At 38.6% G+C, this 14,085-nt stretch overlaps 1 protein-coding gene across 4 annotated transcripts in view; it reads right to left on the bottom strand.

Moving 5' to 3' along the window:
- Window positions 1-5,191: 5,191 nt before the first annotated feature.
- UBE2U (ubiquitin conjugating enzyme E2 U) overlaps window positions 5,192-14,085 on the bottom strand; it is a 58,705-nt gene continuing 49,811 nt past the window's right edge. For all 4 annotated transcript variants that reach the window (XM_042997461.1, XM_007089847.3, XM_042997469.1 and 1 more), the window contains one exon: window positions 5,192-5,523. In XM_042997461.1, the coding sequence (XP_042853395.1) occupies window positions 5,336-5,523 (188 nt within the window). In that variant the 3' untranslated portion in view covers window positions 5,192-5,335. The remainder of the gene's footprint in view (window positions 5,524-14,085) is intronic.

Here is a 14,085-nt window from a genome sequence, read left to right as displayed (position 1 = left end):
AGGCCCTGCAGCCTTCTGGCTTTCTGCCAGCCTCTAGAGAACTTCCTCCCTCCCTCAGGTAGGAGGCAAAGCAGCTCTCAGTGGATGCACCGATGTCTGGAAGTCATTAAACAAAAACCTGAGATTTTCTGTTCTCTCTTTGTACTCATTCTCATATACAAGAGGGTGGTGTCTGTGTGGTCCTGCCTGAAGGCAGTGGTGAGGACTGACTGATTTCTCCAGGAGGTTGGTTCTATGATTTTATCAAATGTGCATAATTTGTAAGCTCTGGGTTATTCTCCTCTTAGTAAGCCTTGCTGAGCACTGAGTAACCATCTTCTTGGGAAGAGACAGCAAAATATTCCTGTTCTTATAAAATGTTCATGTGCCATGCAAATCTTTAAAAGCCTAACAAGACAGTGCCTGACGTTTCTAGGCACCTTGACTACTGCACAGAAAATAGCAGCCAACTGGCGCCATCTGGAGGGGAAGAGGAGTCTAAACAATAAAGCAAATTTAAAAACCTAACTCTAAGGTTCTAAGGACATAAGCCCAAACATTATTGGAAATTTTCAAAAAATATAATTTCCTGCTCCTTTTACCCTCTCTTCTCTGTATGCATCTGGGCTATCACAATGAGGTTTGGATTCATGTTCACATAGGACCTCAAATTTAGACTTGATTTCTCTCTCCAAATTAGGCTATGCACTCAGTCATGCGGCTTCATTATAAAGGGACACTCTCCTCATTACCTAATGGCACCTCTTGTGCCATGTTAACCATATTTGAAATAAATCTTAGAATTATGTTGTATCCCAAAGTGTCACCCACTGATAATTTCCATCAAAACTACCTGGGGTATTTCATAAAACTGCAGATTTATTAGGCTTTCTGAATATGAATTTCTTTCATACACCATTAGAAAGTAATGTAAAGTAAGATGTGTTTTTTATTTTATCAAACACATACATGGCACTTATTATGGATTAGGTACCGTCCTGAGCACTTCACAAATATTAATGTACTGATGTATTAGGTCTTCTCAACAACTATAGAAAACTTGGTGCCATTATTATTCATCCTTGACTGATTAAGAAACCAAGATGCAGGAACTTGCCCAAAGTCACATGGCTAGTATGCATATAACAGGTTCAAGCATTGTTAAAAAAATTTTTTTTAATGCTTATTTATTTTTGACAGAGAGACAGAGTGTGAGCGGGTGAGGGGCAGAGAGAAAGGGAGACAGAATCTGAAGCAGGCTCCAGGCTCTGAGCAAGCTGTCAGCACAGAGCTTGACGCGGGGCCCAAACTCACAAACTGTGAGATCATGACCTGAGCTGAAGTCGGACGCTTAACCGACTGAGCCACCCAGGTGCCCCAGTCGTGTTTTTTGTTTTTTTTTTTTAAGAAAATACTTCTATTTTGAATTTCATGTACTTACAGTATATTTTTTCTATTTACATCCCAAAATAGAAGATATCAATATAACTATAGCTGGGCAATGAGCACAGTCTGATATGTTAGGAAATGTTCTCACTGCCTTGAATAAAGAGAAATAGTCAATAGTCACAGTAACTAACAGACACTAAATATTCACTATGTTCTATGCTCTAAATAATACATCTTATTTAATTTTTTGGAAAACTCTAGAGATAGGTAAAACTGTAACAGATTAAAAAAAAGAATAGAAAAAGACATACCATGTTAATATTAATTAAAAGAAAAACTGGACTGGCTATATGATTATCAGACAAAGTAGATTTCAAAGCAAAGAAGGTAATTTCATGATAAATGGACCCATTCATCAAGAAGACAAAATAATCTTATATGTTTTCAAACCTAACAACAAAGATTCAAAAAACATGAAACAAAAAGTGGTAGAACTGATGGGAGAAATAGGCTAACCCACAGTTTCAGAGACGTCAACACATCTGTCTCAATTACTGATAGAACAAGCAGACAGAAAATCAGTGAAGGTAGAGAAAACTTGAACAACACAATCAACCAACTAATGGACATTTATAGAACAATCCATTCAACAGTAGCAGAATATACATGTTTTTCAAATGTATATGGAATATGTGCTTAGAGAGATTATACTATGAACCGTTAAACAAGTATCGATAAGTTTAAAAAAATTCAAATCATACACAGCATATTCTTTCCACGTGAATTACAGTAGAAATCAATGGTAGAAAGGTACCTTCTTTTAAAGTAAATAACAATTTAAAAACAAAGTAAATAACATACGGTCAAAGAAGAATCTAAAAGGAAATTAGAAGTATTTTGAGTTCGGGGCACCTGGGTGGCTCAGTTGGTTGAGTGTCTGACTTCTGCTAGGGTGATGATCTCACGGTTGGTGAGTTTGAGCCCTGCGTTGGGCTCTGTGCTGACAACTCGGAGCCTGGAGCCTGCTTTGGATTCTGTATCTCCCTCTCTTTCTGCCCCTCCCCTGCTCATGCTCTCTCTCTCAAAAATAAATAAACTTAAAAAACTTTTTTTAAAAGGGATTCATAATATAAAGTGATGGTAAGAACAGGGATGAGAAAATGGATCTGAGACATCTAAAAGATAATATTCCAAGTCCTGGTGATCAATCTGCCATAGTGAAAGAAGTCTGTAGTGATCCCCAAGTTTTTATCTTTTGATTATTCCATTAACAGAAAAAGAAACACAAGAGGCAGGAGGAGGTCTGGTGGAGGGGGAGAAATGAGTTTAAATTGGGCATGTTGAGGGGCGCCTGGGTGGCTCAGTCGGTTAAGCGGCCGACCTCAGCTCAGGTCATGATCTCGCGGTCCGTGGGTTCGAGCCCCGCGTCAGGCTCTGGGCTGACAGCTCAGAGCCTGCAGCCTGTTTCGGATTCTGTGTCTCCCTCTCTCTGACCATCCCCCATTCATGCTCTGTCTCTCTCTGTCTCAAAAATAAATAAATGTTAAAAAAAAAAAATTGGGCATGTTGAGGTTCTGATGCATGGGGGATGTTGAAGTGAAGATGTCTTTTAAGCAGGAAGAAAAAAGTTCAGAGAATGACAATGTGCATGGGAGGTAAAACTCTTGACAGTGGCAACATTTTCCAAGAAAAATGCATAGAGGAGATCATTGGGCTGGAACCCAAAGGAACCTTTTACCAACGGCCAGAGATGCAAAGGAGATTCCTACTGAAGAGTCAGAAAGAATGGCCAGAGATATAGTGAAGGTAATTAAATATACTATCCTGGGGGTGCCTGGGTGGCTCAGTCAGTTGAGCATCTGACCCTTGGTTTTGGCACAGATCACGATCTCACAGTTCATGGGATCGAGCCCTGTGTTGGGCTCTGCACTGATGGCGTGGGGCCTGCGTGGGATTCTCTCTCTCTGTGCCACTTCCCCTGCTCATGCATACTTGCACTTTCTCTCTCAAAATAAATAAATAAACTTAAAAAAAAAAACTATCCTGTTCTACTAACTAATGTCTCTGTTCCAAAGATGTGTTCCCTACCCTTCCTTTCCCTATCACCCACTTTTACCCCCACGTTTTCTGGTAGCAGGAAAAGAAAGCAACAAGCAAGTGTAACTTCTTTGTCCTGAAAGAAAGAGATTAAATAGAAAATATAAAATACAATATATGACAGCTGATATCAAGGACCTATTTTTGGTTGACTACCATGGTTCTTTTGAGTTTAATTTCTTGATGATTACTGTATACCTGTTGACAATCTACATGTTTGTCCTCCTAGAAAACCACCAGAGAAGAGTCAGAGGCCCAGCCTCCATCATTGTGACCATCAGCAGAATGCATCTTTCAACTACATTCTATAATTTCACTGAGGTATAGGATGGTCCATCTACAATGGCACTTTTCATTGGGTGTAAAAATAACTCTAATTGTTATCAAGTTGGGTGGGAATCATTAAATTGGCTCTTGGGTATACTTTGGCGTTGACAAAAGGAGGGGAAAATCTGGGATAGCTGCTAGAATTTTGTGGTTCCTGTTGGGGAGGATAATAAAAGTGTTAGGCACTACAATCACTTGGGATCTTATAGTCTGAACCATCACAGGCAGACTTGAAAACATCTAGCTAGCCAGGGATGTGCCCAGGCACTAGAGTATATATAACAGCATTTTAATTTTTTCACAGGAAGTAAAATCAGTTTCTTTAGAAATGAAGGAGAGACCTATTAACAACTAGATCCAAGGTCAGGCATCTATCTATCTATCTATCTATCTACCTATCTATATCTATATATAGATATAGATATATACATTTATATGTATACTGAGTTATGGTGTTTATGGGAAGAGATGTGTGTGTAGGTGGATGGGCCTCAAAACAAGCCTCTTCAAAGGTGAGGCAATAAACATTAAAAAAAGAGAGAGACAGAAGTGATCAATAATATAGAATATAGCCTAGAGGTCCAGTAAGATACAGTAGCTATTGAATTTTAGAAATATGGAAGTCTTTGGTGATCCTAGTGAATTTTCATCAAGTAATGTAGCAGAAGTAGATTTTATTGTGCAGTGGGATGCAAATATGAAGTGAACCAAAGCAATAAAGATGGCAAATGATAGGCTATAATCAATAAACCTGAGAAAATATGAATAATACAATGTTTGCTTTTGTTTTCTTTTTAAAGATTTTATTTTTAATCTCTACACCCAGTGTGAGGCTCAGACTTACAGCTCCAGGGTCAAGAGTTGCATGCTCCACCAACTGAGCCAGTCAGGTATCCCTGAATAAAATAGTGTCGAGGGAAGTGGAAACACAGGGTCAAAGGTAAACAAAAAAACAGGAGAGATCTGAGCACATTTGCAAGTTGAGGCAATGCAGCAAAAAGATAAGGAGAAAAAAAAGATATGAGAATATGAGGGGATGATTGATTAAGGTCAAAGAGGAAACAAAGCATGTTTTCTGGGAGAAAACATAAGAGGAACATTGGTGGATGGATGACATCTCATACTTTGAATATGGAGGAAACAAGACACTAAACCAGGCAGATGTGGACAACTGTAAAGATCCCTCTATTTGGTTAATATCCCGCTTCTGAAGCTCCTGAGTGCTCTCCTCCTAACCCAGCCTCTTCCTGATTCATACCTTGCCTGCAAAAACTTGCATCCAGTAGCCTAACAATTGAGGGCATAATACCATTGATTGAAATGCCACAATGAACATCCCTAATTTGGTTAACTTAGGTTCAAACAATGAAGTAGAGCTCAAAAAATTCAAAGCAACATATTCACTGATTTGTAGTTATATTTCTAATTTGTACTTGAAGTGAGAGCATGAGTCCAACTTGAAAAAAAATGGAATCCATGTTCCAAAGTTGCTTCATGAAGCTGATCTGTGGTTGAGGCTGTTCATTTTTTAAATCCTGGAGCTTCAGGCTGAATCATCTAAAACATTTATATCAAGAGTGTTGGTCCAGGTGACCAGGTCTTCCACTTCTTCTTCCCATGACTCATTCGTGTTAACATCATCTGGTAAAATTACACTCTTCCCCCTCTCCTTTGTTCTATCGGTCTTCATGATGATATCAATTTCAGGTTCTGCATCAGGAAAATTTTGAACTATAAGAGGAAATATAAAAAAATTAAGAGACATGGCAGGGAACACAATAAAAAGAAATGCGTTCCTGCATTTGTAGCATAGCGCCTAAGATCATGTGAGTGAATGTTAGCAACCTTTTAAAACTCTCTAAATTTCACATTTTTCAATTAATTTGTCATAAATCATTCTTTCCATTCTTGTCAGTCTTTTAATGTTCTGTTAGTTCATTCATTTAACATGTATTTACTGAGTCCTGCTAAGTGCCAGTAGACATATAGGGGAAACAGTGTCCATGACTGCGTCAGCAGCTAAGTGTGGCTGAAGTGAAATCTGTGGCTAAGTGAAAACAGTTTTGGATTTTGACAGAGGAGAGGCAATTTGCTGAACAAAGAAGGGCAGAGAAGGAAGGTATGAATACTCTAGACTGAGGACACAGCACATACTAAGGCACAGAAGTATAGGAGGACTTGACAGGTTTGGAAGTAATCAGAATCAACACATAAGCATTCATACCGTGCCAGCTGCTGTGCTAAGAAGTCTGTATGTCTAATATTATTTAATTTAGATACAACCCTCGTGACAGGTAGGTATTACTATCCTTATTTCACAGATGAGGAAATTGAGACTGAGTGACCTATAGTAAGCTTGTTCAAGGACACCCAGCTAATGAGAATTGATCCCAGGTCTGTCAGATCCCAAATTCCTGTGTTACAGTCCATGGAGAGTTCAGTGGAGCTGGCAAGTTAGGCTGAGGCCAGACCAGGAAAGCCTCCCATGTCATCAAGCAAAGAAGATTCATCTTTTTTGTAAAGGTCTTGTAAACAGGGAAATAAACTGATTACACTTTAAAGGAAGAATATAGACATAGTATCAATATTTCTCAGTATTTCCACTCAGCATGGGGAACTTGTTTTCTAGGAATGTTTAATCCTAGTTGGTGCTATTTATGTTTTGCTTACCTCTACAACCTCATTTTATTTCCCTCCCATCTGCATAGCCGCCACCAAATTCATTGCCTAGTAAGGGATCTAGGACAAATTCTGTTGGTCTCCTGTTCATTTCCCTAATAACATATCAAATAAACCTCGTAATATTCATTGTATTCTAGTTATGCTATGGACAAAGGTTATAAGCAAATTGTTCTCTTGGTCTTTTGCTTTATAGAAAGATTTGTAGGGAGGTATGAATTTAGACAACTGCCATTACTCTGGGAGAGTCCTGAGGTCTCCAATGATTGAGTTTTTAGTTTTGTGTTTTAATATTAATCTCTAGCTTTCATTAACTTAAATGTAAATTTTGTCTTTCCCTTGAGAAAACTTTCTACTTTATTTTCTAAGAACACATTATTGATGGACTAACTCTAGTTCTTCCTAACCTATATTTGGGCTATTCTGAATTTGCATGTTTTTGGGTACAAAAAATTCAGAGCCCCGTTCAAACCAGTTTAAATGATAGGCAAATGTCTTATCTCACAGAAGAAGAAAGTCAGACGTCAGGCAGGGTTCAATGATCCAGGGACTCAACAATATCATTAAGGACCAGTTCTTTCCACTGCTCTGCTTTCCCATCTTTGGTGTTGTTTTCATCTTCAAAGTCACAGCAAGAGAGCTATAGCCATTCTAGTACTCACATCAGACATGGCAACATTTGGAGATAAAAGGAGGTCTTTCTCTCCAGAGTCTCAGTTTCAAGAGTAGGAAAACCATCTCTTGAAACCCTCAGTATACATCCTCTCAGGCAGAATTGTGTCACACGCTGCTCCTAAGCTAGTCCCTGGTAAGGGAAATGGGATTACCATGATTGACTGACACCAGTTGTTGGCCAGGAATGAATGTTGAGAGCCAATCACTTTGACCATTTGCCTCCTAGTTCCTGCCATGTTAAAAACAAAAGCTAACAACCAACCCTCCACCAAAAACAAAAACAAAAACAAACAAACCAGCCAAACAAACAAACAAACAAACGAAAGCAAAACCTACTAGGAAGCATAAAAAGAAATCCTGGCTAGAATAGCAGAGCATAATGTAAAACAAATATAAAAAATGTTTCCTTATGAGACAGAAAAAAAATATTATTTTCAACTTCCTTCCTCCCAAAAATCTTAAGTATTATAAATCCCTTCAAGAAAACTTGGACTTACTGGTTGGAATTAATAACAAAGGTAGAAACTCTGTTACTATGTTAACAAAATAACTTAAGAAGGCACAAACACTAGGTGCGCCTGGGTGGCTCAGTTGGTTAAGCATCCAACTTTGGCTCAGGTCATGTCTTGTGGTCTGTGAGTTTGCGGTCCATGAGTTCGAGCCCCATGTCGGATTCTGACTTGACAGCTCAGAGTCTGGAGCTGCTTCAGATTCTGTGTCTTCCTGTCTCTCTGCCCCTCCCCTGCTCATGCTGTCTCTGTATCTCTCTCAAAAATAAGTAAGGATTAAAAAAAATTTTTTTAAAGCACAAATGCTAATTGCCATATAGTTTGTATGCCTTTCTGGGGATGGATCCTGGAAACTCTGCTTCTTATATAAATTTTTTACATCTGAAAATAATTTAGTTGGTAAAGATATTAAAATTTGTTCTGATTGGAAAGCTCTGATTATTGCCAAACAGTTTATTTCCATTTACTTCGGTGTTAGGCTTCAGTTAGGAACAGAGAGGCACTATAGATAATACAAGAATGAGGAGTTTCATGTAGAAACTAGGGATTACACAGGTGTGGGGAGACACAGTGGGAAGGAAGGTCTGGAAGGCAACAGCTGGAGAACTGGAAAAACAGTCACTATCTACCTTAGCCTGATGTGGGAAAACCAGGAGTTCATGGGGAAGTACAAGGGACTTCATGAATCTAGCCACCCAAAGTGGAACAAAAATTGTGAGTTCACAGAGATATTTGTGAAGCCATCATATTTGTAACGTGAGAGTTTGTAAAAAGTTGCATGAAATTGCTGTCTGAGGAAACTGACGATTTCTTAGGAAAAATGGCCTCTTCTTTCCTCCCACCTCCTAAATCTCTGATGATTTTTTTTCATTAGCCAACTATGATATGCTAACCCCCTCTACAAAAGAGGATCATAGAGTTCATTATTTTTTTCAACCAAGTCATGCTTCCCTTTCATATGCTGTATAAGTTCACTGTTGCTACATAGTAAACAACCATAAAATCTCAGTGACCTATAACAGCAAGCATTTGTTTAGATCACACATCTGCAGGTCAGCTGGAGACTGGCTTATCTGGGCTGGGGACAGCTGGGAAGGTTGGCTGGGGAAGCTTGGCTCTATGATTTTCATCTTTCTCTGTAATCAGAAGGCTAGCCAGACATGTTCTTGTGATGGTGGCAGAAGTGAAAAAGAGCGAGCCAAATAGCACACTTTCCAAACACTGGCCATACCACACCCACCAATATTCCAGTGATCAAAACAAGTCACATGGCAAAATTTAAAGTCAAGGGTCAAGGGAGTACACTTTGTCTATGGAGGTAGAATAGGATAGTGAGTATTTCTGAACAATAATCTAATTTACCATAACCTTTTATATACAGTGTCTCCTCTTAGCAGTAAGATTAGACACAAAAGACAGTCTACCTCATTTCCAAAGAGGACAGGTCCAGCACTGGAGATCTAGTTAGTTTCTAGATATTCCTTAAAGTGTTCTTTCTTCCAGCTTACCTTTCTTACTATTCTCACGCATCATGGGTTTATTTACTTTCTTCCAGGATCAGAGCTGCTACAAGCATAACCACTCTACTTCATTGCAGTATTCATTCACTCATTCATTTATGAGCACTGAATGGCTACTAGATGAGGTGCTGTGCTGTGGCAGATTGACAGGTAAGCAGCCCCTTTCCAAAGGGGGTTATTTTCTAAGGATACTGGGAGTAAAGAGACTTATATGACATAGCATGTGTGGAGGACAAACTGTAAGGTGTCTTATCATGATCCCCGCATTCCAGTGTTCACATTTTTATGTCAACTCATAAATTTTAAGTATGGGTGGGCCGTATTACTTCTAACCAAAAAAATATGACAAAGTGATGGAATCTCACTCCTCTGATTATGTTACATTACATAAGACTCCATTTTGCTATCAGACTTGGTCTAAAGACTCTCCTTGCTGGCTAGTGAGGTGAGGTAGTAAGCTAGGTTGGAAAAGATCACATGGCAATAAACTGCAGGCAGCCTCTAGGAGTTAGAAGTGGTCTTTAGCACACAGCCAGAAAGAAGCTGGGGCCTTAGTCATAAGGATAGAAGGAAGTGCATTCTATTAACAATCTTAGTTTGCTTGCAAGTAGCCCTTCCCCATGCAAGCCTCCAGATGACTCTGCAGTCCAGCTCACACCTTGATCACAGCTATGAGATTCCAAGCAGAGGATCCAGCTATACCATGCCTGGACTCTGGACACACATAAACTGTGAAACAATAGATATGTGCTATTTTAAGCCATTAAGTGTGTGGTGATTTGTTGCCTAGCGATAAAAAAGTAATAGGAAGGGGGAGTTAAGATGCGGAGTAGACCCTAAGCTTGTCTCATCCCTGAAATGCAGCTACATCAGCATCAAATCATTTGGAACACCCAGAAAATTGATCTGAGGATGAACGCAACAATATGCATAATTTAAGCCAGATAATGTGGCAGGTACATGGTATGGAGAGGTGAATTGGGGAAGTTAAAGGCTGCGAAACTGCAAAGAGTAGGGAGAGTCATGAAGAGAGGACAGAGAAAAAAAGAGAAAGGGGGATAGTGCAGTGCATTTGGATCATGCAAGAAAAGCACTCCCCCCACAAGTAGCTAGAGAAAGAGAGAAAGAAAGAGTGAAAATGCAGGGGACTGGATGAGAAATCTGTTCCCCAAAACCATTGATGGGGAGAAAGGAAAGGGTTTCAATACCACAAGGATTCTATAAACAGTGGAGTGCAAAGTCTGAAGTTTTAAAGCTCAGTGCTTGGTGGTGCTCCAGTGAGGAAGCAGGACGAATTCCCAGGAGCAGACAGCGTGGTCAGAGGGGTCCAAGGGCTACAAAGGGAGAAGTGGTTCTTCTGCTTGGAGTGCATTTGGTAGAGGCCATATGGCTTCCCCAGAGCCCAAAGTCCTGGTGGACCTGGAGAACTGCCATGTTTACTGATACTAGAACAAAGACACCAGAATGCAGCAAAACCTGGTGCCAGCTGTGTGTTATAATTTACCATAAACTCTAAGCCTCTGCCACTGTGTGATTGTGCAAACATTTTCTAGGACAAGCCAGATCCAGGGCATTACTTGGAGAGACCCTCCACTAGAGAATCAGCGTGGGTCCAAGCCATGGGGCTCTCTGAAGTGTGGGGTTTTGAAACACAGCCCCATCTGAGATAAAACTCTAGAGGGAGGTACCACTTGGCAGGCAGACAACTTGGACACAGGCAGGGTAAGGGTGGGGAGTGGACAGAAGCCTGAGACAAAGGAGGGATGCTTGATCATAGGTCTGTGAGGGCACAAAATTCCTGAGCCAGAGACTAGAGAGCTGGGTGAAGCCATTTTCACCTGTAGGACACATACATAGATTGACCCCAGTGAGCTAAGCACCACCACCAAGAGAACAGAGCTGTTACACCAAGTCCTGCCCACCTGCGCCTTCCAGAGACATATTCCAGAAGGCAGTCTCTTCCACCTGTTTAATCTGTAGACTATAGTGCATTGCAAAGTTTCAGTTCTAGGGGAAGTTGGATGTAACTTCATTTGGGTTTCATTCTGTTTGCTTGTTTGTTCATTTTCTTTTCTTCTGCTTTTGCTTATGTTGTTTTCTTTTTTTCTTTCTCTTTCTCAGATACAGAAAGAGGAAATTAAAAAATTACTCTATTTTATTTTATTCTATTTTATTATTTAATTTTTTTAATTTTTAAAAATTTTAAACTTTTTTTTCTTCCTTTTTCTTTTTCTCTTTTCTATCAAGCTTCTCTCAACAAGCAGACTGAAACACACCTAGGATCTATCTTCCTTTATTCAGTATTTATTGTTGTGTTTTTAATTTTTATTTTAATTTTTATTTTATTAATTTTTTCTCTTCCTCCAAAATGACAAGACAGAGGAATTCACCACAAAATAAAGAACAGGAAGAAATGACATCCAGGGATTTAATCAACACAGATATAAATAAGATATCTAACTAGAATTTAAAGCCACAATTATAAGAATACTAGCTGAAGTTGAAAAAAGCATAGAAGACACCAGAGAATCCCTTTCTGCTGAGAATAAAGAACTAAAATCTAGTTATGCTGAAATTAAATATGCTATAACTGAGATGCAATCTTGAATGGATGCTGTGACAGCAAGGATGGACAAAGCAGAGCAGTAAATCAATGAAATAAAAGGTAAAGTTATGGAAAATAATGAAGCAGAAAAAAAAGAGGGAAACAAAGGCAAAAGATCACAATACAGGACTTAGAGAACTCAGCAACTTATTAAAGAGGAATAGCATTCATATCATAGCTGTCCCACAAGATGAAGAGAGAGAAAAAGGGGCAGAAGGTTTATGTGAGCAAATAATAGCTGTAAAGTGTCCTAATCTGGGAAAGGACATAGACATCAAAATCCAAGAAGCACAGAGAACTCCCATTAGATTCAACAAAAACCGACCATCACCGAGGCATATCATAGTCAAATTCTCAAAACACACAGACAAGGAAAGAATCATGAAAGCAGGAAAGGAAAAATAGTCCTTAACCTACATGGGATGACAAATCAGGTTTGCAGCAGATTTGTCCACAGAAACTTGGCAGGCCAGAAAGGAGTGGCAGGATATATTCAATGTGCTGAATTGGAAAAATAGGCAGCCAAGAATTCTTTATCCATCTAGGCTGTCATTCAGAATAGAAGGAGAGATAAGAGTTTCCCAGACAAACAAAAACTAAAGGAGTTTGTGACCACTAAATGGAGAAAAAAGACAAAACAAAACTAAAAAGACCAAAAGCAACAAAGACTAGAAAGGATCAGAGAACATCACCAGAAACACCAACTTTACAGGTAGCACAATGGCACTAAATTCATATCTTTCATTAATCACTCTGAACGTAAATGGACTAAATGCTCCAATCAAAAGACACAGGGCATCGGAATGGGGAAAAAAAAAAAAAAGACCTATCTATATGCTGTCTACAAGAGACCCATTTTAGACCTAAAGACACCTGCAGATTGAAAGTAAGGGGATGGAGAACCATCTATCATGCTAATGGACATCAAGAAAGACAGAGTAGCCATACTTATATTAGACAAACTAGATTTTAAAACAAAGACTGTAACAAGAGATGAAGAAGGGCATTATATGATAATTAAGGGATCTATCTACCAAGATCTAATAATTGTAAATGTTTATGCCCCCAACTTGAAACACCCAAATATATAATCAATTAATCACAAACATAAAGAAATTCATTGATTATAATACCATAATAGTAGGGGACTTTAACACCCTACTTACAGCAATGGACAGATCACCTAAGCAGAAAATCAGTAAGGAAATAATGTTTTTGAATGACACACTGGACCGGATGGACTTAGCAGATATATTCAGAACATTTCATCCTAAAACAGGAGAATACACATTCTTCTCAAATATACATAGAACATTCTCCAGAATAGATCACATACTGGGACATAAATCAGCCTTCAACAAGTTCAAAAAGATCGATATCATACCATGCATATTTTCAGACCATAATGTTATAAAACTCAAAATCAACCACAGGAAAAAATGTGGAAAGACAATAAATATTTGGAGATTAAAGAACAACCTACTAATGGGTTAATCAAGAAATTAAAGAGGAAATTAAAAAATACATGGAAGTCAATGAAAATAAAAACACAACAATCCAAAACTTTTGGGATGCAGCAAAGGTAGTCATAAGAGGGAAGTATATAGCAATATGGGCCTTCTTAAAGAAGGAAGAAATATCTCAAATACAAAACCTAACCCTACACCTAAAGGAGCCAGGAAAAGAACAGCAAATAAAGTCCCAAATCAGCCAAGGAAGGGCAACAATAAAGATTAGAGCAGAAATCAATGATATTGAAATTAAAAAAATGAAACAGTAGAACACATCAGTGAAACTAAGCTCTGGTTCTTTAAAAGAATTAACAAAATTGATAATCCCCTAGCCAGATTGATCAAAAAGAAAAAGGAAAGGACTCAAAGTAAAGGACTCAAATAAATAAAATCATGAATGAAAGAGGAGAGATCACAACCAACACCCCAGAAATACAAACGACAATAAGAGAATACTATGAGCAATTATTTGCCAGCAAATTGGGCAATCTAGAGGAAATGGATAAATTCCTAGAAACATATAAACTACCAAAACTGAAACAGCAAGAAGTAGAAAATTTGAACAAATCATCACCAGTAAAAATTGAATCAGTAATAAAAAATCTCCCAACAAACAAGAGTCCAGGGCTGGATGGGTTCCCAGGGAAATTTTACTAAACATTTAAATAAGAGTTAATACTTATTCTTTTGAAGCTGTTCCAAAAAAATATAAATGGAAGGAAAACTTCCAAATTCATTCTACGAGGCCAACATTACACTGATTCCAAAACCAGACAAAGACTCCACTAAAAAGG

This window comes from Panthera tigris, chromosome C1 (assembly GCF_018350195.1).
Source record: "Panthera tigris isolate Pti1 chromosome C1, P.tigris_Pti1_mat1.1, whole genome shotgun sequence".
NCBI classification, from domain to species: Eukaryota; Metazoa; Chordata; class Mammalia; order Carnivora; family Felidae; genus Panthera; species Panthera tigris.
This window is presented reverse-complemented; position numbering and strand designations above follow the sequence as displayed.